Below are 23,014 nucleotides of genomic sequence, written 5' to 3'. Positions count from 1 at the left end.
CGGGTCCCCCGTCAGCGCCGCGGGGCACAGGACCATGGGTTTGGATGGCTCCCATCCTTCCGCAGCTCAGGGAAACCGGTGATATCTGAGTTTGTGCCCGCTTGGGAAAGTCAGAACGCAACAGGACGGTGCAAAGGACGAGATTAACCCAAGGATGGTGCGAGCGACGAGGGAATTAAACCAAAAATCTTATCCGTGCACAGCATCCCCACGCTGCTCTCTCTGGGTCACCGGCATAAGTGGAATTAAAACCGTATCATCACCAGGGCCAGGTTCAAACTCACACAGGTGGCCAAGCCCTGGGAAAAAAGCTGAGTTTTCCAGCTGGCCACTCGGATCCCATCCCACCATTAACGTTTTAGCGCGGGTCACTGCAGAAGTTGTTGCGCTCTGCCAAATTACACAGGCGCAGCGGCGGAGCAGCAGAAACGAGCGGAGTATTCCCTCTGGCAGGTGTTCAGCAGTAATTCGCTGCAAACGTGCGGGGGAAAAAAGCAGCGAGATTCATTATTCAGCTCTGACAATGTCACGACCGCTGGAAGGCCGTTCGCACCGGCGCCGGTTAAAACGCGGATTTCACCAGCACCGCTGATTTTGGGGCGGCTCCGCGGACACCTCGGAATCCCTTGGGGAGGGAGAGGGGTTCGGTTCCAGCGTCCCCCTCGGAAAAGCCAAAAAAAATCACGCGGCCAAGAAAGCGCGGGTTTGGGTTCCTGACGCGTTTTCATTCCGAGGCGGAACGTTTCACGCGCAGGAGGAACAGTCATAGAGCAGATAACGGGATAAGCAATCCCATTCCACGGCAGAGGAAGGAGAGAAAATGGAAAAGCTCCCCCGCCACGAGATTAGGATCTGATGAAATGACTTTTCTGCTTAGAGAGCTTCCAAATAACATCGGCTCCAGCAGTTAAAAGTTGGAAAATACAGCAGGAAATGAGCAGCACCCAGGGCAACTGTTGGAGTCCAGGGCATTCCTTTGGTTGCCCTGGTGGGTCAGAGACCTGGGCGGGGGGGTCTGGGACCCCAGCCCAGAGCTCAGAGAGACACTGGCTTTGATTTCAGTCCATGGGAAAAACTTCCTGCACTGAGAGAAGGTTTACAGGCCACAAGAATGTGAAAAAATAGTAGTTTAGCTTATCACGGGGTGAGAAAATAGTGGTTTTGGGTTCCTAGCGTTGAGGTGGATGGGGACAAGATGGAGAATCTGAGGCGTTGTCTCCTTCTTCTCCTCCTTCTCCTTCCCTCACTCCATTGCTGCATTGACGTGGCACAAAGTAGTTAGTGAGGATTAGGTCAGAGTAAAGATGACCTTTTTAGTAATAGTGATAGACATTAGTAAGAAATAGTAAACAATAGTAAACAGGCATTTTTCAAACAGCACGAGAGCAAAACTGAAGGAAAATCCTTTCGTTTTGGTCTCGTGCTGTTTGAAAAATGCCTGATGATTAGCGGAGGCAACAAAGGCCAGACAGCTGTGGGGTAAAATTCCTTAAATCCTCCAAGAGTTATGAAGGCAGATAAGGGAGAAACACTCGGTGACAAATGGGTTTTAATGGCAAATACAGAACGGTTTGGGAAGCTCATCCCATTCCAACCTCAACGTTTCCCACAACCCCAGGCTGCTCCAACCTGGTCTTGGACAATTCCAGGGATGAGGAACCAGAACCTCCCTGGGAAATCTGTGGCCGGCGCCTCGTCACATCCAAAGCCGCAAACAAAGAAAATCTGCCTGTTTTTTCCAGAATTATCAGGAGCCGGGCTCCAAATCTCTGGGAACAAAAGGAAATTTAGGCAGATTTTCTGCTGTAAACGATCTGGCACTCAAACAACAGCCACTTATCTCCTGCCTGGCCCGCTCGGATGTCCGGAGGGATTTGACGGACAAGCTCTGATGGATTCAGCCACGGCAATTTCCAACGCTGCTGCCTCCTGCTATTCCCTTCCTCCTGCCAGGAGCCAGGCACAGGAGGGGACACGGGGCCGGGTGAGTCCCCACATCCCAAAACTGCCGCTGGAATCGGAGCTGGAATCGCAGCCGAACCCGGCAATTTGGAGCTTCAAGAGCCTCCCTGTCACTGCACCCACTCATTAGGGCAGGGCCAGGGGTGGGAGCTGACTGTCAAATCCCGGCAATTTTTAATTTCCCACTCCCCCCCCAACCCCCTTGGGCAGAGAAGGAGCCTCTTAACACCAAAATTCCATGAATTTGCCCCGGGGTTCGGAGCTGCCTGCTCTGGAAGGGGTCACCTGGAGCAGAGGGGGTCAAGGTAGATAAAAGGAGAACAGCATGAATCACTGCAGAGGCAGAGTGAGTCAAAGCCCCTGGCTCGGGTTTGGTTGGGTTTTTTTTTTGTTTTTTTTTTTTTTTTTTTGCTGGAGTCACAATTAGCGACTCGGGAAGCTCAATTAAGAGACATTAGCAGAATTGCAGGGCAGCTTCTTCCCTGCCTGCAGGAGCTGCCAGGTGAAATGGGTTTGCTCTGAGCCCCCGGCCAGGAGGATTTCTTGCTCCGGGGTCAGGGGAATACAGGCACGGGCTCAAAGCGCTCGTTTGCTACCCCACAGATTCCACAGAGTCCTAAAAGCCAAGGAAAAAGGCTGAATTTTGGTTAAAAAATACAGCACCAGCAAGGCCAGAGTTCCCTGCAGGAAGCTGTCTCCCAGAAAAGGTCCAGAAGATTCTATTTGGGTAGTTTAGAGCCTCATAAAGCTCCATTTTTTAAAAGCGGGTTTGTTCCCCAATACTGAGAAAGCGAAGCCAGGCGTTTCTGAGTAGTGAACCTTCAGAGTCACAGAATTCCAGACTGGTTTGGGTGGGAAGAGATCTCAAAGCTCACCCAATTCCAACCCCAATCCCTATCCCAGGTCGCTCCAGCCCGGCCTTGGACACTTCCAGGGATCCAGGGGCAGCCACAAATTCTCTGGGAATTCTGTGCCAGGGCCTCCCCACCCTAACAGCCAAGAATTCCTTCCCAATGTCCCATCCACCCCTGCCCTCTGCCTCCAGCCACCAGGACTTCTTGGAGCAGCTTCCATCAGAAGAATCGCTGGGAGCCGAAATTACCGTGGGAATTTGAGAAGGGCTGGGGTTGGAAGAGGCCTCTGGAGGTGGCACAGGATCACATCCAGGTGGGATTTGAGGATCTCCACGACCTCTCTGTTCCATTCTGATGATCACACAGAGCACATCTGGCACGGCTTGCTCTGATCTGGCCTCTCTGGGATGGATTTCCAGCCGGGATTTTAAAAGGATTCTGGAGCTCCACATCCCAAACCGAGCACCGCAGGAGCTGCCAGGGCTCAGGGTTTGTTTCTGTCCCTCAAAAAGATTAAGAGGTCCTAAAACTCTGAGTATTTACAAAACCTGCGTCTTGTCTTCCAGCAGAGCTCAGATTTGTCCTCTTCCCAAAGGAAAATCGATCCGGCTTTTGGGACACCTGAAGGCAACTTCCCTCCCCGCCAGGATAATTGTGGATAACTGCTGCCTGCTCCCCAGCTCCAGGGAGGACACAGAGAATGCCGGAAACACAAAAGGACTCCTGGCACAGGCGATCGATGTAAATCCAAGGAAAAGGTGGAGTCGGGAGCTCCGCGAGGATTCAGAGGCAGCGGTCGCTCCCCAGAGTTCTGGGATTCCACACGGAAAATGAGCTTTTCGAGGGACTGCCGGCCCAGCTCTGGGTCTGGGAATAATGGGAATCACTGTGCCTGCTCTGCACCGGGCTGCTCTCTCATGAGTATCAGGTGCAGGAGAGAGCTGAACTGCAGAGCATCTCGGGAACTGCCAACTCCTCACTGTGTCACAGGCAGCCCACCACGCCCCCCGAAACAATCAAAAATCGTAAATTATCTCCGTGTCTCTTGAGATGCTGAAATCAAGGAGATCACGAAAACTGTGGAATCGTGTTTTGGGTGGGAAGGGACCTTCAGGAGGATCCAACTCCAGCCACCTGCAGGCAGCTTCCATTAGGTCAGGCTGCTCCAGCCTGGCCTCGGACACTTCCAGGGGCAGCCGCGGCTTCTCTGGGAATTCTGTTCAAGGGGCACAGCCAGGAATTCCTTCCCATTGAGAGGAATGACAAGATTTGTCTTTACAAACAAGCCCTGGGTCTGCTGGTAGATAAAATCAGCACTGAGAGATAAGAGAAACAACGGGAAGGATTCTGCTGATTGATGAATGGAAAAGAAGCAATTGGCCTTTACAATTGTTTGCAAATGAAACTGAGTATCGAAAGATGAAATTAACAATGGGGAAAACTCATAAATCCTGTAAGAATTAAAAATTAAGGGGGGTTATACATGAAAAGGGGCATCTTGGGCATTTCGGGAAGTCTGTTGCTCTCAAGTACCTCAGCCAATGGAAAAGAGAGAGGGAAATGCGGCCGGGAAATTGGAATAAAAAGGAGGCTGCGTCCTCCGAAAATCTGAGAGACCCCAGGGGAAATGCCCCATGGCCTCTCCCTTTATTGGAATAAAGTAAAAGGATTCCTCTGTTTCATTTTTGGACATAAACCTCTGGTGTTCGCAGACTAATTTTCCCATCCCAATATCCCATCCATCCCTGCCCTCTGGCAGTGGGAAGCCATTCCCTGTGTCCTGTCCCTCCAGCCCTTGTCCCCAGTCCCTCTCCAGCTCTCCTGGAGCCCCTTTAGGCTCTGGGCTCTCCCGTGGCTCTTTCCCTTCTCCAGGTGAACATTCCCAGCTCTCCCAGCCCGCCCCAGAGCAGCTGTAGTGCAGTCCCAGGAGCCGCAGGGATGCAGATCCCTGATTTTCCTGCTTTTCCCGAAGCTCTCCCCGGGCCCGGCTCCCTCATTAGGAGTCAGCTCCCGGCGGCTGCGGTGACTCACGGTGGCAGCTCAATAAGCCCAGCACCCCTCATGACTCACGGGTCAGGTGAGAGGAGCAGCAATTCTCATCTGCATGTGCATTTTACACCTTCTCGGGCTCTGATTGTCCTCAGCAAAGAGCAAAAAGCAGCCGCAATCAGCTCTCTCGATGGGAGCGGCTCCAGGGGGGGAAAAAAAAAAAAGATGAGTTTCTCCCAGAGGGAGGAAAAAAAAAAAATTCCAATTCTGCAGCGATTCTTCGGCAAAATTCTTAATAATTGCACAGCTGCTCTGCTAAGGAAGGGAAGCTTATCAACCAAGCCCACAACCCGGCCTGACAGGCACGCAGAAGGGCCCAGAAATTCCTAAGTGCTGCTCTCAGTGAGAAAAATTAAAACTTCTCGGCCTTCTCTCGCGCACAGAAACAAAAATCCCCCCCGGCTCTGCAATTCTTTACCCCGCTCCTCGGCCAACCTATTTCTCAAGCAAACCCCAGCACCTCGAGCCAAGATTTCTGTCTGAAGGCTCTAAAAAAACGTTTATTACCCCAAAAAAAGGGAGGCGCTGCAGAAATATTAAAGCCCAGCGGCGCTTTCTCAGGGAATTCATTTCCCTTCCCTTCCGCTGCGAAAAGTCTCAAAGTTTCCCCGTTTATCTTCGCAAAAATCGCGCTTTCGGTCGACGAGCTGACGCATTTATCTGCAAGGAACCCAAAAGCCAGCTCGGGATTTCGGGTGAAATCCAAGGGGCACCCCAGTTTCTGAGGGATCATGGATTTCTTTACGCGGGTCCGGGTGTGGGGCAGGATTGACCTCCGCGGGCGTGCAGTTCCGCTCGGAACTGCGCGGAGTCGCATCCTTTTTATCAGATTAGCCGGGGCCAGGAGCCTCAGAGGGCCCATCGAGATGAAGCATTACGAGAAGAAAATTGAAAATTACGTTGGGAGGAGGACGGATGCCGGGATTGATGATCCCTCAGCTCAGGTCGGCGCGCGGCCGGCGCCGCGACGGCAGAGCGGAGCACGGGGTTGGGACAAAAAAAAAAAAACAGAATAGGTAAAAAAGGGGGGAAAATTGGGGTTTGGAGCAAGCTGGGAGAGTGGGAGGTGTCCCTGTCCATGGCAGGGGGTGGGATGGGATGAATGAAGGGATTAATGAAGGGATTAATGAAGGGATTAATGAAGGGATTAATGAAGGTCCCTTCCAACTCAAACCACGCCAGGATTCTGTGATTCTCTCCCGGCTGAAGTTCCTTTCCCACGTGAAGGAATCTCGGTACAAAACCTGAACTTAAATCACGATCTGCCCGAGAAATAAAGCACAGAACCCTGCTCAGAGTGAGGGGTGAGAGAGGCAGATCCCAGGGTACTGCTGAGTGCAGGGCCCGCAGCACGGAACAGGGAAAAACGCTCTCAGAGCTCCTCCCAGCCTCTGCTGGAAGCGCTGGAGGAGCTGAATCCTCGCCACAAAGAGAAATAAATCCAACCTCCACCGTTTGTTTCAAGTGTCACCGGCCACCCCAGCCCGCGCTGCAGTGACACAGGGCAACGACCACGCCGCAGAAGCACAAAAAGCAGAAGCTCTGATTCATCCCCGACCCCGTCTTCTCCACCTCTCCGACACGTAGGGAACGCAACTCGAGCAACTCCCACAGAACTCCATTTACCGAGCACCAAGCCTGAGTTTTATGTTTTTTTTTTTTTTTAAAATAATAAATAAACCTTTATTTATCTGCTGAAGAACCCACACGTTGTCAGGGCAGGTTATTTTCTGTCACCCTGCTCGCTCTGCGCTGCTCTGACTCCACCGAGTCACTCTGGGTTTAAAATTGCCGTGGCAGAAATAGTTCCCCTTATTATCTGCAGAGCAAAGGCCAGGCTGCTCGAAAAATTATTTTAGGCCCGGTAAAATCAGCTAAGACACCTGCAGCAGCAGCAGCAAAAAAAAAATAAAATAAAAAATGGACTTCCCACACCGTGAATCACAGCAGTAATTTGAACGGACAATCTGCATCCTTCCCCGAGGAGCTGCGTCCTTCAGAAACTCTCTGCCCAACTTGTTTGCTGTTTTATCTCGATAAAACCCGCTTGGAAAGAGCAGCAGGGCGCCTTTTTGTTCGCTCTTTGAGCGACAAGAGGTGGGGAGAAAGAAAAGAAAAGAATGCAAACAAAAAGGCAAAGGAAAGCAGCCAGAAGCGTTTGGTGCCCTCCAGAGGAAAAACCGAAAGAAGGCGCAGCTCTGAGCCACAAAAAGGGCTCTGAAATCGGCGATTACAGCCCTAAAATCACTGCTGATGGAGATAGAAAGATCGCCTCTCCTGGAGGTGACAGCCCTAAAATCGCTTCTCTTGGAGGCGACGACGTCACAAACATCACGACGACGAGGCAGCAAACCGAACCCACCCAAGCCGCGCTCGCTCATCTAACAACTCCAAAACATCAAACCTCCTTTTTTTTTTTTCTCCCCCACTCCCCGTCCAAAAAAGCACCGAAAATCCGCTGCTCCGTGCCCCTGACTCGGTCAGGCTGAGGTTTGTGAGCCGCTCAGCTGCAGAACGTGACAGCCAGGTGCTGCAGGGGGGAGCGGGTTCGGGGCTGGAAGGGGCCGGGAGCGCTGACGCTCTTCTGCGGGGCTGAGTCATTCCTGACGTCCCAGGCAGGAGCAGCTCCCCCTCCCCAGCTGCAGGGAATAAATAAAGAATAAATATAAAGAATAAAACCCCCGTGGCCCCGGCGCTCGTCACAACCCCAAAATCGAGGTGACGAGGCGCGACAGGAACGCCAAAAAATCGAGGTGGGGGGGGGAAAAAAAAAGTTTGGTTTTTCCTTCCCTTCCAGAGGGGTCTGCTGCTGCTCTGCAGAGCTATGAGCACAAAAACGCGTTTAGATGAACTTTCCCTTCAAAAAAAAAATTTAAAAAAAAAGGAGGTTTTTTTTTTTTTTTTTGCAAAGAATGAAGCAATTCGAAACGACTTCAAGCAATCGCTCACCTGACGGCCTCGGCGACGTTGTTGGAAGTGTGACCCGACAAGGCGTCGTGAAGGTTCCTGATGAAATAATCCCTGTAATCCTCGGGCAAAGCCATGAAGGTTCCGCCCATGATGATAAATTCCACTTTGTCCACGCTGTGGCCCAGCTGCTTCAGCTGAAAGACAATTTAAAAAAAAAAAGGAATTAAAAACGTCGCCTTTCTCGGGAATCGTCGATTTTCTTGCGCCGCGTTTCCTTCTTCGGAAGTTTTATTTTGGGGGGTTTTTTTTGTTTGTTTTTGTTTTTTTTTTTACTGTAAGAACTCAGTGCAGGTGTTGAACCCAGTGTGGAGGATTTTCCTGAAAAATCAGGATTATTTGAGTTACTGGTTCCAGTTTGAAACAACCTAAATTCGGCCAAAAAGGAAAAAAAAAAAAAAAAAATTTTCCTTGAATCTCCTTCAACTCATGCGGAAAAAACCTCTCCTTGAAATCCTGAGGGAGAAAATACTGAATTCACAGAGAATTTTCCAGTGGATTTGGAGATTAAGAGGAACCTGATCAAAGCAGAACAGGACTGAGAAACTTTTCACACCCAACCCTCCGAGAAAACACCCAAATAAAGCAATTCTGGGATTATTATTAAAAATCAGGTATTGCACGGAAAAGATCCTCTGGAGAGGTTCAAAATTCAACATTTGTTCAATAAAAATGAGAGCTGGACAATTGAAAAAGTATAAATTTAATTTTTGCAGCCCGCCGGTTCCAAGAAACTGAAATAAATCTGATTTTTTTTGGCATCCCAACCCCAAGGAAAAATATACCTGCTCCACTCTGTGCCTCGTCTGGAGGTAGGGATCGTACCGAGCCCGGATGGCCCTCATGGACGTTGGCTGAAAAAACACAAAAAAATTCATTTTAGAAACCTTTTCCCCCCAAAGAACGGCGTAAAAGAACAAAATCCAACTTTAACCACGCTGAGAACTTCAAACCCACAAACCGAGACCAAGTGTAAAGTTGTAAAATACCAACTCGGCTCCTCAAATTCTTAAGGAGGCAAATCGTTTTTACACCCTGAGATGGCGACACGACCTAAAACCACCAAAATTATTCTGTTTTTAGCATTCTCCGAGAGCTACTCTGCGGTGAGTCACGGAAGCGTTACCAAAAAAACCCCCACAAAGTGTTTTCAAAAATTACTCAGGAAAAATTACCAGGCTCGGTCTGGGATTCAAATCTTCTCGAAATTAAACTTATTCCTTCAACTGAAATCCCTAAAACTTTGGTTTTTTCCACCCTCAGCCGACAGAAGGCTGTTAATGATATTTCAAATAAGATTTTTCAAACACCTTTTGTATCCTGGATTCACTCGGCATTTCTCATTTTTTTTTCCTATTTCCTTCACGGGACAAGATTTAAACCCCTGAGGTAACAACAGGCAAAATCCCGGTTTTCAAAGGAATTTTCACCGAATTAATCCAGTTGGATTTCACCTCATTTTCCCCACTTCGCATCCCCACCGCAGCTGAGAGCTTTCGGGTCAAAACCGGTCGCAATAATTCGGTCACAAACTGCTGTTAAACTTCCTCCAGAAAACAGGGAGGAAAGTTTGGAAATATAAAATATTAAAAATTTAGGGAGATATCACCGCAGGTAAAAGGGAATTAATGTCATTTCAGAGGCATTAACAGCTGGAGGAATTAGGGGTTTTTTACCAAAATTTGTAATTTTTTAATCCTGTAGGAACTTCTCCACGCTCCAATGTTTGAAGACCCTTCTCAATTATTTAATTTTAACTCTTCATTAATGACTGTAATTAAGAATTTCACTCCTAGACTTGGAGCTGCTTCAGAACCTGAAGTTTGTGGAAAATCAGATTTTTCTCAGTCTGGTTTCTGGATTTGTTTTTGGCTTTGTTCTTGCGACGGGAGGGAGATGCAGAAATAAAGCCCGGCCTAAGCCGAAGCCGGGTTTAAGGAATGCCGGAATTCCCCAAACCCAGGGAAATCAGTACCTCGTATCCAGTGTAGGACTGGGTGGAATATTCAAAATCAGAGTCAGGCCCTCCTGGGCAGTACCTGCAGGGCAAAAAAAACCAAAAACAGAAAAAAATCAGGAATTAAACTCTCCAAATCCCAACGTTTTCTGCCATTCCGCGATCCCCAGGAATGCTGGGCAGGGGAGCTGAAATCCGTGCCGACAAACGCCAAATGGACGGAGCAAAAGAGGAATTTTAATTAATTTTCATGCGAATGGGACGTCCAAAACCAGCTCGGACCCGCAAAATCCAGAAAGCAAAATCCGCGAAAAATATTTCTGGGACGCTGCGTTGTTTTAGGGAGCAGCCATAAAGTTTTGGGACAACACACACAGATATTAATCAAACTTTTAAAATAGCAATTTCGCAATTTGAGCGTTTTCCACGATTCTCTCAAGAGCGTAATTTTATTCGGTGCAGAATATGATTTTCTTTTGGCATGGAGAGATGTAAAATTGGGATATCACCCCGTGCCACCATGGACTTTCCCAGAAATTTAGGGAATTTAAATATTTTGACGGTAAAAAAGCTCAGCTGCATTTTTTCCCCTGAGTTTAGGGATGTTTTTGCTTAATTAAAAAAAAAAAAAAAATATTCCGAGCGCTCAGAGATGGATTCAGATTCCCTCAGCTCGGGCAGGAAAGGTGAGGGAGCATCCAGGGAATTTTCCCCACCTCCACCAAACCTCCCCGGGATAATTGATTTAATTTCCTGGCTGCCAGCTCACGCCGAGTCATCCGCCGTTCGTTTATAAAATTAATTATAAACTCATCATTCAACCACCGTGCCCACGTTAATCCTCCGGGTTTGTGCAGCCCGAGACGTTCCGGAATTACCTGGAACGGCTCCGAGGAGCCAAAACGAAGCCGGAGTGAAAATTCATGGAATTTTCAGGGAACGGCTGGGAATGAATGAAGGGACGGGGGAAAAAAGCAAAAAAGCAGGATCAGGTCTCTGAATGGAATCGAAATACGGGCGAGAGAGTTCAAGGAAAACCACGCTCGTGCTCTTTGACTGGAACAGAGCCGAGGTAACTCCAGGAGATTTTGGCAGCTGGAGGCCTCCGCTCCGTTCCAGACTCATCAGCGACGCAAATCCCGCCGGATCGTTAAGAGGTCAGCAATAAATTAACAATCAGGAAGGTGGGAGCCGAAGACGGAACGGTGGGATTCGGGCCACGAAAGGAGAAGGGTTTCTCCCCTCCAGGAAAAGGTGGGGAAGAAAAAAAAGGAATTTCTGGGCCCCAAAAGGCTGCTCCTGGCGAGGGCCGGAACGCTGCAAAAATCAACTTTTGGGTCGTGGAGTGACGGAGAGGATGGAAAAAACCTCCAAGAGAATCCGTCCCCAACGTGGATCCGCGTCCCCGGCGCCACCTCCACGGGGATTTCCGATCCTTTCAGGGATGGGAATTCCAGGCAGGAACCGCTGCCAAATTCCAGGCCGCTTCCCTTTTCATCCGCTCCCTCGTTCTCCCCCCGCGAGGAGCCGGGCCGGGCTCTGCTCCCGGACAGCACCACAAAAAAACTCCACCCTGGAGCCTCCTTTTCTCCGGGCTGAGCTCCTCTGCCGGCTCCAAACCCTTCCCTGGGCGCTCGGGGCCGCGGCGGGAGGACAGGAACCCGCCCACATCTGGCACATCTGGGCTCCTCCGTACTCACACGCAGATGTTGCCCGTGAAGTTGATGTGGGGGCACCGGTGGGGTTTGCACATCACGGCCACCACGGCGATCTGCCGGAGAAACGCCAGGAGTTACCGCCGGGAACCGCCAAAATTCACGGGCTTCCTGCCTTCCGGGGATGGGGGATTCTCTTTTTTTGGGGGGGGGTTTTTTGGGGATGTCCCCGCGCTGCAAGAGCCACGGGATAATCCCGGAAAAGGGAAAACGAAAGCAGCGAGGAGTAGCAAGGAACCACGAAGTGACGGCGTTAAATATTATTTGAAGGTCTCGGGGAGAACTGGGGGACTCACGAGAAGAATTGGGCGGTTTCGGCGTAAATCGGGGCGGTTTCAGCGTAAATTTGGCTTCTAACAGGAAGAATTGGGTGCTTTTAAGATAAAATGGGGTTTGATATGAAGATTTTAGTGGTTGCAGTGTAAATTGGGGTCTGATATGAACAATTAGGTGGTTTCAGTGTAAATTTGGGTTCTAATACAAAGAATTGAGTGGTTTCAGTGCAAATTGGGGTCTGATATGAAGAATCGGGTGGTTTTAAGATAAACTGGGGTTTAATATGAAGAATTGGGCGGTTTCAGTGTAAATTGGAGTGGTTTCAGTGTAAATTTGGTTTCTAACAGGAAGAATTAGGTGGTTTTAAGATAAACTGGTGTCTGATGTGAAGAATTGGGTGGTTTCAGTGTAAACTTGGGTTTGATAAAAAGAATCGGGTGGTTTTAAGATAAACTGGGGCTTGAGGTGAAGAATTGGGCAGTTTCAGCGTAAACTGGGGCGGCTTCAGCGTAAATTTGGTTTCCAATAGGAAGAATTAGGTGGTTCTAAGATAAATTGGGGTTTGATGTGAAGATTTTAGTGGTTTCAGTGTAAATTGGGGTCGGATATGAAGAATCGGGTGGTTTTAAGATAAACTGGGGTTTAATATGAAGAATTGGGCGGTTTCAGCATAAATCGGGGCGGTTTCAGCGTAAATTTGGTTTCTAATAGGAAGAATTAGGTGGTTTTAAGATACACTGGGGTTTGATGTGAAGATTTCAGTGGTTTCAGTGTAAATTGGGGCGGTTTCAGCGTAAATTTGGTTTCTAATATGAAGAATTAGGTGGTTTTAAGATAAATTGGGGGTTTGATATGAAGATTTCAGTGGTTTCAGTGTAAATTGGGGCGGTCTCAGCGTAAATTTGGTTTCTAATATGAAGAATTACGTGGTTTTAAGATAAATTGGGGCTTGAGGTGAAGAATTGAGTGGTTTCAGCATAAATCGGGGTGGTTTCAGCATAAATTTGGTTTCTAATAGGAAGAATTAGGCGGTTTTAAGATAAACTGGGGTTTGATGTGAAGATTTCACTGGTTTCAGTGTAAATTGGAGCGGTTTCAGTGTAAATTTGGTTTCTAATAGGAAGAATTAGGTGGTTTTAAGATAAACTGGGGTTTGATGTGAAGATTTCAGTGGTTTCGGCGTAAATTGGGGCGGTTTCAGCGTAAATTTGATTTCTAACAGGAAGAATTGGGTGGTTTTAAGATAAACTGGGGGTTGATGTGAAGAATTGGGTGGTTTCAGTGCAAATCGGGGCGGTTTCAGTGTAAATTTGGTTTCTAATATGAAGAATTAGGTGGTTTTAAGATAAACTGGGGTTTGATGTGAAGAATTGGGTGGTTTAGGTGTAAACTCGGGTTTGATACAAAGAATTGGGTGGTTTTAAGATAAACTGGGGCTTGAGGTGAAGAATTGGGCAGTTTCAGGGTAAACTGGGGTGGTTTCAGTGTAAATTTGGTTTCTAATATGAAGAATTAGGTGGTTTTAAGATAAATTGGGGTTTGATGTGAAGATTTTAGTGGTTGCAGTGTAAATTGGGGTCTGATATGAACAATTAGGTGGTTTCAGTGTAAATTTGGGTTCTAATACAAAGAATTGGGTGTTTTCAGTGCAAATTGGGGTCTGATATGAAGAATTGGGTGGTTTCAGTGTAAACTGGGGTTTGATAAAAAGAATTGGGTGGTTTTAAGACAAATTGGGGGTTTGATATGAAGATTTTAGTGGTTTCAGTGTAAATTGGGGTTTGATATGAAGAATTGGGTGGTCTCAGAAAAAATTTGGTTTCTAATACGAAGCATTAGGTAGTTTTAAGATAAATTGGGGTCTGATACGAAGAATTAGGTGGTTTTAAGACAAATTGGGGTTTGATGTGAAGCATTAGGAGGTTTCAAGATAAATTTGGTTTCTAATACGAAGAATTCGTTCGTTTTAACACAAATTAGGGTTTGATATGGAGAATTAGGTGGTTTCAAGATAAATCGGGTTTCTGATATGAAGAATTAGGTGGTTTCAGTGCAAATTGGGGTCTGATGTGAAGAATTGGGTGGTTTCAGTGTAAACTGGGGTTTGATAAAAAGAATCGGGTGGTTTTAAGATAAACTGGGGCTTGAGGTGAAGAATTGGGGCAGTTTCAGCGTATATTTGGTTTCTAATAGGAAGAATTAGGTGGTTTGAAGATAAATTGGGGTTTGATGTGAAGATTTTAGTGGTTGCAGTGTAAATTGGGGTCTGATATGAACAATTAGGTGGTTTCAGTATAAATTTGGGTTCTAATACAAAGAATTGAGTGTTTTCAGTGCAAATTGGGGTCTGATATGAAGAATTGGGTGGTTTCAGTGTAAATTGGGGTCTGATATGAAGAATCGGGTGGTTTTAAGATAAACTGCGGTTTGATGTGAAGAATTGGGCGGTTTCAGCGTAAATTGGAGTGGTTTCAGTGTAAATTTGGTTTCTAATATGAAGAATCAGGTGGTTTTAAGATAAATTGGGGGTTTGATGTGAAGATTTCAGTGGTTTCAGTGTAAATTAGAGTGGTTTCAGTGTAAATTTGGTTTCTAACAGGAAGAATTAGGTGGTTTTAAGATACACTGGGGGTTGATGTGAAGAATTGGGTGGTTTCAGTGTAAATTGGGGTTTGATACAAAGAATTGGGTGGTTTTAAGATAAACTGGGGCTTGAGGTGAAGAATTGGGCAGTTTCAGCGTAAATTGGGGAAGTTTCAGCGTAAATTTGGTTTCTAATAGGAAGAATTAGGTGGTTTGAAGATAAATTGGGGGTTTGATGTGAAGATTTTAGTGGTTGCAGTGTAAATTTGGGTCTGATATGAACAATTAGGTGGTTTTCAGTGTAAATTTGGGTTCTAATACAAAGAATTGAGTGGTTTCAGTATAAATTGGGGTCTGATACGAAGAATCGGGTTGTTTTAAGATAAACTGGGGCTTGAGGTGAAGAATTGGGTGGTTTCAGCGTAAATTGGGGCGGTTTCAGTGTAAATTTGGTTTCTAATATGAAGAATTAGGTGGTTTTAAGATAAATTGGGGGTTTGATATGAAGATTTCAGTGGTTTCACTGTAAATTGGAGTGGTTTCAGTGTAAATTTGGTTTCTAATAGGAAGAATTAGGTGGTTTTAAGATAAACTGGGGTTTGAGGTGAAGAATTGGGCAGTTTCAGCGTAAATCGGGGCAGTTTCAGTGTAAATTTGGTGTCTAATAGGAAGAATTAGGTGGTTTTAAGATAAATTGGGGGTTTGATGTGAAGATTTCAGTGGTTTCAGTGTAAACTCGGGTTTGATACAAAGAATTGGGTGGTTTTAAGATAAACTGGGGCTTGATGTGAAGAATTGGGCAGTTTCAGTGTAAATTGGGGTGGTTTCAGCATAAATCTGGTTTCTAATAGGAAGATTTGGGTGGTTTTAAGATAAATTGGGGTTTGATGTGAAGATTTTAGTGGTTTCAGTGTAAATTGGGGTCTGATATGAAGAATTGGGTGGTTTTAAGATAAACTGGGGTTTAATATGAAGAATTGGGCGGTTTCAGCATAAATCGGGGCGGTTTCAGCGTAAATTTGGTTTCTAATGGGAAGAATTAGATGGTTTTAAGATACACTGGGGTTTGATGTGAAGAATTGGGTGGTTTCAGTGTAAACTCGGGTTTGATACAAAGAATTGGGTGGTTTTAAGATAAACTGGGGCTTGAGGTGAAGAACTGGGCAGTTTCAGCGTAAATTGGGGCAGTTTCAGTGTAAATTTGGCTTCTAACGGGAAGAATTAGGTGGTTTTAAGATAAATTGGGGGTTTGATGTGAAGATTTTAGTGGTTTCAATGTAAACTGGGGTTTGATAAAAAGAATTGGGTGGTTTTAAGATAAATTGGGGGTTTGATGTGAAGATTTTAGTGGTTTCAGTGTAAATTGGGCTCTGATATGAAAAATTGGGTGGTCTCAGAAAAAATTTGGTTTCTAATACGAAGCATTAGGTAGTTTTAAGATAAATTGGGGTCTGATACGAAGAATTGGGTAGTTTCAGTGTAAATTTCTTTTCTGATACGAAGAATTGGGTGGTTTTAAGATAAACTGGGGTTTGATATGAAGAATTAGGTGGTTTCACTGTAAATTGGGGTTTGATATGAAGAAATGGGTGGTTCCAGTATAAATTTGGTTTCTAATATGAAGAATTAGGCGGGTTTAAGATAAATTGGTGTTTGATACGAATAATTAGATGGTTCCAGTGTAAATTTGGGTCTGATATCAAGAATTAGATGCTTTAAGTATAAATTACAGTTTGTTACAGAGAATTTGGTGGTTTCAGTGTAAATTTGGCTTCTAATACAAAGAATTGGGTGGTTTCAGTGTAAATTGGGGTCTGATACGAAGAATTAGGTGGTTTTAAGACAAATTGGGGTTTGATGCGAAGAATTAGGTGCTTTCAAGATAAATTTGGTTTCTAATACGAAGAATTCGTTCGTTTTAACACAAATTAGGGTTTGATATGGAGAATTAGGTGGTTTCAAGATAAATCGGGTTTCTGATATGAAGAATTGGGTGGTTTCAGTGCAAATTTGGTTTCTAATACGAAGAATAAGGTAGTTTTAATATAAGTTGGGGTTTGATATGAAGAATTAGGTGGTTTCAGTGTAAATTTGGTTTCTAACACCAAGAATCAGATGGTTTCATTCAAAATTGAAGACTGACATGAAGAATTACGTGGTTTCAGCATAAATTGGGGTCTGATGTGAAGTTTTGGGTGGTTTCAGTGCAAACTGGGTTTCTGATATGAAGAATTGGGTGGTTCCAGTATAAATTTGGTTTTTAATATGAAGAATTGGGTGGTTTCAAGATAAATTGGGGTTTGATATAAATAATTAGATGGTTCCAGTGTAAATTCGGGTCTGATATCAAGAATTAGATGCTTTCAGTATAAATTACAGTTTGTTACAGAGAATTGGGTGGTTTTCAGTGTAAATTTGGGTTCTAATAGAAAGAATTGAGTGGTTTCAGTGTAAATTGGGGTCTGACACGAAGAATTAGGTGGTTTTAAGACAAATTGGGGTTTGAAGAATTAGGTTGTTTCAAGATAAATTTGGTTTCTAATATGAAGAATTAGGTGGTTTCGGTCAAAATTTGGGTTCTAATATGAAGAATTACTTAGTTTTAATATAAATTGGGGTTTGATATGAAGAACTAGGTGGTTTCAGTGCAAATTTGGTTTCTAATATGAAGAATTAGGTAGTTTTAAGATAAATTGGGGTCTGATATGAAGAATTGGGTGGTTTCAGTGTAAATTTGGTTTCTAACACAAAGAATCAGATGGTTTCATTCAAAATTGAAGACTGACATGAAGAATTAGGTGGTTTCAGCATAAATTGGGGTCTGATGTGAAGTTTTGGGTGGTTTCACTGTAAATTGGGGTTTGATATGAAGAATTGGGTGGTTCCAGTATAAATTTGGTTTCTAATAGGTAGAATTGGGTGGTTTCAAGATAAATTGGGGTTTGATATGAATAATTAGATGTTTCCAGTGTAAATTCGGGTCTGATATCAAGAATTAGATGCTTTAAGTATAAATTACAGTTTGTTACAGAGAATTGGGTGGTTTTCAGTGTAAATTTGGGTTCTAATACAAAGAATTGGGTGGTTTCAGTGTAAATTGGGGTCTGATACGAAGAATTAGGTGGTTTTAAGACAAACTGGGGTTTGATGTGAAGAATTAGGTTGTTTCAAGATAAATTTGGTTTCTAATATGAAGAATTAGGTGGTTTCGGTCTAAATTTGGGTTCTAATATGAAGAATTACTTAGTTTTAATATAAATAGGGGTTTCATATGAAGAATTAGGTGGTTTCAATCTAAATTTGGTTTCTAATACGAAGAATTAGGTAGTTTTAATATAAGTTGGGGTTTGAGATGAAGAATTAGGTGGTTTCAGTGTAAATTTGGTTTCTAACACAAAGAATTAGATGGTTTCATTCAAAATTGAAGACTGACATGAAGAATTAGGTGGTTTCAGCATAAATTGGGGTCTGATACGAAGAATTAGGTGGTTTCAGTGTAAATTGGGTTTCTAATACGAAGCATTATGTAGCTTTAAGATGAACTGGGGTTTGATATGAAGAATTGGGTGGTTTCAGTGTAAATTTGGTTTCTAATACAAAGAATTAGGTGCTTTCACTGTAAATTGGGGTCTGATACGAAGAAAGGTGGTTTTAAGATAAATCAGGGTTTGATATGAAGAATTAAGTTGTTTCAGTGTAAATTTAGTTTCTAATACAAAGAATTATGTATTTTTAAGATAAATTGGGGTTTGATATGAAGAATTGGGTGGTTTCAAATTAAATTTGGGTTTGATATGAAGATTTAAGTTGTTTCAGTGTAAATCACAGTCGGATACGAAGAATTAGGTGGTTTCAGCATAAATTGGGGTCTGATGTGAAGTTTTGGGTGGTTTCAGTGTAAACTGGGTTTCTGATACGAAGAATTGGGTGGTTTCAAGATAAACTGGGGTTCGATATGAAGAATTGGGTGGTTCCAGTATAAATTTGGTTTCTAATATGAAGAATTAGGTGGTTTCAAGATAAATTGGTGTTTGATATGAATAATTAGATGGTTCCAGTGTAAATTTGGGTCTGATATCAAGAATTAGATGCTTTAGGTGTAAATTACAGTTTGTTACAGAGAATTAGGTGGTTTTCAGTGTAAATTTGGGTTCTAATACAAAGAATTGGGTGGTTTCAGTGTAAATTGGGGGTCTGACACGAAGAATTGGGTGGTTTTAAGACAAATTGGGGTTTGATGTGAAGAATTAGGAGGTTTCAAGATAAATTTGGTTTCTAATACGAAGAATTAGGAGGTTTCGGTCTAAATTGGGTTCTAATATGAAGAATTACTTAGTTTTAATATAAATTGGGGTTTGATATGAAGAATTAGGTGGTTTCAGTGTAAATTTGGTTTCTAACACAAAGACTCAGATGGTTTCATTCAAAATTGAAGACTGACATGAAGAATTAGGTGGTTTCAGCATAAATTGGGGTCTGATATGAAGTTTTGGGTGGTTTCAGTGCAAACTGGGTTTCTGATATGAAGAATTGGGTGGTTTCAAGATAAACTGGGGTTTGATAAGAAGAATTAGGTGGTTTCACTGTAAATTGGGGTTTGATATGAAGAATTGGGTGGTTCCAGTATAAATTTGGTTTCTAATATGAAGAATTAGGTGGTTTCAAGATAAATTGGTGTTTGATATGAATAATTAGATGGTTCCAGTGTAAATTTGGGTCTGATATCAAGAATTAGATGCTTTAGGTGTAAATTACAGTTTGTTACAGACAATTAGGTGGTTTTCAGTGTAAATTTGGGTTCTAATACAAAGAATTGGGTGGTTTCAGTGTAAATTGGGGTCTGACACGAAGAATTGGGTGGTTTTAAGACAAATTGGGGTTTGATGTGAAGAATTAGGAGGTTTCAAGATAAATTTGGTTTCTAATACGAAGAATTAGGAGGTTTCGGTCTAAATTTGGGTTCTAATATGAAGAATTACTTAGTTTTAATATAAATTGGGGTTTGATATGAAGAATTAGGTGGTTTCAGTGTAAATTTGGTTTCTAACACAAAGACTCAGATGGTTTCATTCAAAATTGAAGACTGACATGAAGAATTAGGTGGTTTCAGCATAAATTGGGGTCTGATATGAAGTTTTGGGTGGTTTCAGTGCAAACTGGGTTTCTGATATGAAGAATTGGGTGGTTTCAAGATAAACTGGGGTTTGATAAGAAGAATTAGGTGGTTTCACTGTAAATTGGGGTTTGATATGAAGAATTGGGTGGTTCCAGTATAAATTTGGTTTCTAATATGAAGAATTAGGTGGTTTTAAGATAAATTGGGGTTTGATATAAAGAATTAGATGGTTCCAGTGTAAATTTGGGTCTGATATAAAGAATTAGATGCTTTCAGTGTAAATTACAGTTTGTTACAGACAATTAGGTGGTTTCAGTGTAAATTGGGGTCTGATACGAAGAATTAGGTGGCTTTAAGACAAATTGGGGTTTGATATGAAGAACTAGGTGGTTTCAATCTAAATTTGGTTTCTAATACGAAGAATTAGGTAGTTTTAAGATAAATAGGGGTCTGATGTGAAGAATTAGATGGTTTCAGTGTAAATTTGGTTTCTAACACAAAGAATCAGATGGTTTCATTCAAAATTGAAGACTGATATGAATAATTAGGTGGTTTCAGCATAAATTGGGGTCTGATGTGAAGTTTTGGGGGGTTTCAGTACAAACTGGGTTTCTGATAAGAAGAATTGGGTGGTTTCAAGATAAACTGGGGTCTGATGTGAAGAACTGGGTGGTTCCAGTATAAATTTGGTTTCTAATATGAAGAATTAGGCGGGTTTAAGATAAATTGGGGTTTGATATAAATAATTAGGTGGTTTCAGTGTAAATTTGGGTCTGATATCAAGAATTAGATGCTTTAAGTATAAATTACAGTTTGTTACAGACAATTAGGTGGTTTCAGTGTAAATTTGGGTTCTAATAGAAAGAATTGGGTGGTTTCAGTGTAAATTTGGGTTCTAATAGAAAGAATTGGGTGGTTTCAGTGTAAATTGGGGTCTGACACGAAGAATTAGGTGGTTTTAAGACAAATTGGGGTTTGATGTGAAGCATTATGTGGTTTCAAGATAAATTTGGTTTCTAATACGAAAAATTAGTTCATTTTAATATAAATTGGGGTTTGATATGAAGAATTAGGTGCTTTCAAGATAAATTTGGTTTCTAATACGAAGAATTCGTTAGTTTTAACACAAATTGGGGTTTGATATGGAGAATTAGGTGGTTTCAAGATAAATCGGGTTTCTGATTTAGTGTAAATTACAGTGTAAATTACAGTTTGTTACAGAGAATTAGGTGGTTTTCAGTGTAAATTTGGGTTCTAATACAAAGAATTAGATGGTTTCAGTGCAAATTTGGGTCTGATACGAAGAATTAGGTGGCTTTAAGACAAATTGGGGTTTGATATGAAGGACTAGGTGGTTTCAATCTAAATTTGGTTTCTAATACGAAGAATTAGGTAGTTTTAAGATAAATTGGGGTCTGATATGAAGAATTAGATGGTTTCAGCGTAAATTTGGTTCCTAACACAAAGAATCAGATGGTTTCATTCAAAATTGAAGACTGATGGGAAGAATTAGGTGGTTTCAGCATAAATTGGGGTCTGATGTGAAGATTTGGGTGGTTTCAGTGTAAACTGGGTTTCTGATACGAAGAATTGGGTGGTTTCAAGATAAACTGGGGTTTGATGTGAAGAATTGGGTGGTTCCAGTATAAATTTGGTTTCTAATAGGAAGAATTAGGTGGTTTTAAGATAAATTGGGGTTTGATATGAATAATTAGATGGTTCCAGTGTAAATTTGGGTCTGATATCAAGAACTAGATGCTTTAAGTATAAATTACAGTTTGTTACAGACAATTAGGTGGTTTCAGTGTAAATTGGGGTCTGATACGAAGAAAGGTGGTTTTAAGATAAATTGGGGTTTGATATGAAGAATTGGGTGGTTTCAGTGTAAATTTGGTTTCTAACACAAAGAATCAGATGGTTTCATTCAAAATTGAAGACTGACATGAAGAATTAGGTGCTTTCACTGTAAATTGGGGTCTGATACGAAGAAAGGTGGTTTTAAGATAAATCAGGGTTTGATATGAAGAATTAAGTTGTTTCAGTGTAAATTTAGTTTCTAATACAAAGAATTACGTATTTTTAAGATAAATTGGGGTTTGATATGAAGAATTGGGTGGTTTCAAAGTAAATTTGGGTTTGATATGAAGATCTAAGTTGTTTCATTGTAAATTACAGTCGGATATGAAGAATTAGGTGGTTTCAGCATAAATTGGGGTCTGATGTGAAGTTTTGGGTGGTTTCAGTGCAAACTGGGTTTCTGATACGAAGAATTGGGTGGTTTCAAGATAAACTGGGGTTCGATATGAAGAATTTGGTAGTTCCAGTATAAATTTGGTTTCTAATACGAAGAATTGGGTGGTTTTAAGATAAATTGGGGTTTGATATAAATAATTAGATGGTTCCAATGCAAATTTGGGTCTGATATCAAGAATTAGATGCTTTAAGTATAAATTACAGTTTGTTACAGAGAATTAGGTGGTTTTCAGTGTAAATTTGGGTTCTAATACAAAGAATTGGGTGGTTTCAGTGTAAATTGGGGTCTGACACGAAGAATTGGGTGGTTTTAAGACAAATTGGGGTTTGATGTGAAGAATTAGGAGGTTTCAAGATAAATTTGGTTTCTAATACGAAGAATTAGGAGGTTTCGGTCTAAATTTGGGTTCTAATATGAAGAATTACTTAGTTTTAATATAAATTGGGGTTTGATATGAAGAATTGGGTGGTTTCAACGTAAATTTGGGTTTGATATGAAGATTTAAGTTGTTTCAGTGTAAATCACAGTCTGATATGAAGACTTAGGTGGTTTCAGTGTAAATTGGGTTTCTAACACAAAGAATTAGGTAGTTTAAGATAAACTGGGGTTTGATGTGAAGAATTAGGTGGCTTCAAGATAAATCAGGTTTCTAATACGAAGAATTAGATAGCTTCAGTGTAAATTTGGTTTCTAATACGAAGAATTAGGTGGTTTTAAGATAAATTTGGGGTTGATATGAAGAATTAGGTAGTTGTAAGATAAACTGAGGTCCGATGTGAAGAATTAGGTGGTTTTAATGTAAATTTGGGGTTGATCTGAAGATTTAAGAGGTTTCAGTGTAGATTACAGCCTGATACGAAGAATTGGGTGGTTTCAGAGAAAATCTGGTTTCTAATAGGAAGAATTAGGTGGTTTTAAGATAAATTGGGGTTTGATGTGAAGAATTAGATGGTTTCAGCGTAAATTACAGTCTGATACAAAGATCTGGGTGCTTTCAGTGTAAATTGGGGTCTGACACAAAAAATTAGGCGGGTTCACGATAAATCAGGTTTCTGATACGAAGAATTAGGTGGTTTCAATCTAAATTTGGGTTCTAATACGAAGAATTACTTAGTTTTAATATAAATTGGGGTTTGATATGAAGAATTAGGTGGTTTCAAGATAAATCGGGTTTCTGATATGAAGATTTAGGTGGTTTCAGCGCAAATTGGCGTCTGATATGAAGAACTGGGCGGTCTCAGAAAAAATTTGGTTTCTAATACGGAGAATTAGGTAGTTTTA

At 42.6% G+C, this 23,014-nt stretch overlaps 1 protein-coding gene across 1 annotated transcript in view; it reads right to left on the bottom strand.

Annotated features, from left to right (window-relative positions):
- ELP3 (elongator acetyltransferase complex subunit 3) overlaps positions 1-23,014 on the bottom strand; it is a 105,280-nt gene that overhangs the window by 72,044 nt on the left and 10,222 nt on the right. The window contains exons 4-7 of the mRNA XM_040058186.1: positions 11,490-11,560; positions 9,808-9,871; positions 8,618-8,686; positions 7,815-7,969 (exon numbers count right to left, since the gene is read on the bottom strand). Coding sequence (XP_039914120.1) covers positions 7,815-7,969; positions 8,618-8,686; positions 9,808-9,871; positions 11,490-11,560 — 359 coding nt within the window. The remainder of the gene's footprint in view (positions 1-7,814; positions 7,970-8,617; positions 8,687-9,807; positions 9,872-11,489; positions 11,561-23,014) is intronic.

The sequence above is a fragment of the Hirundo rustica genome, chromosome 3, assembly GCF_015227805.2.
Source record: "Hirundo rustica isolate bHirRus1 chromosome 3, bHirRus1.pri.v3, whole genome shotgun sequence".
Classification (NCBI taxonomy): domain Eukaryota; kingdom Metazoa; phylum Chordata; class Aves; order Passeriformes; family Hirundinidae; genus Hirundo; species Hirundo rustica.
This window is presented reverse-complemented; position numbering and strand designations above follow the sequence as displayed.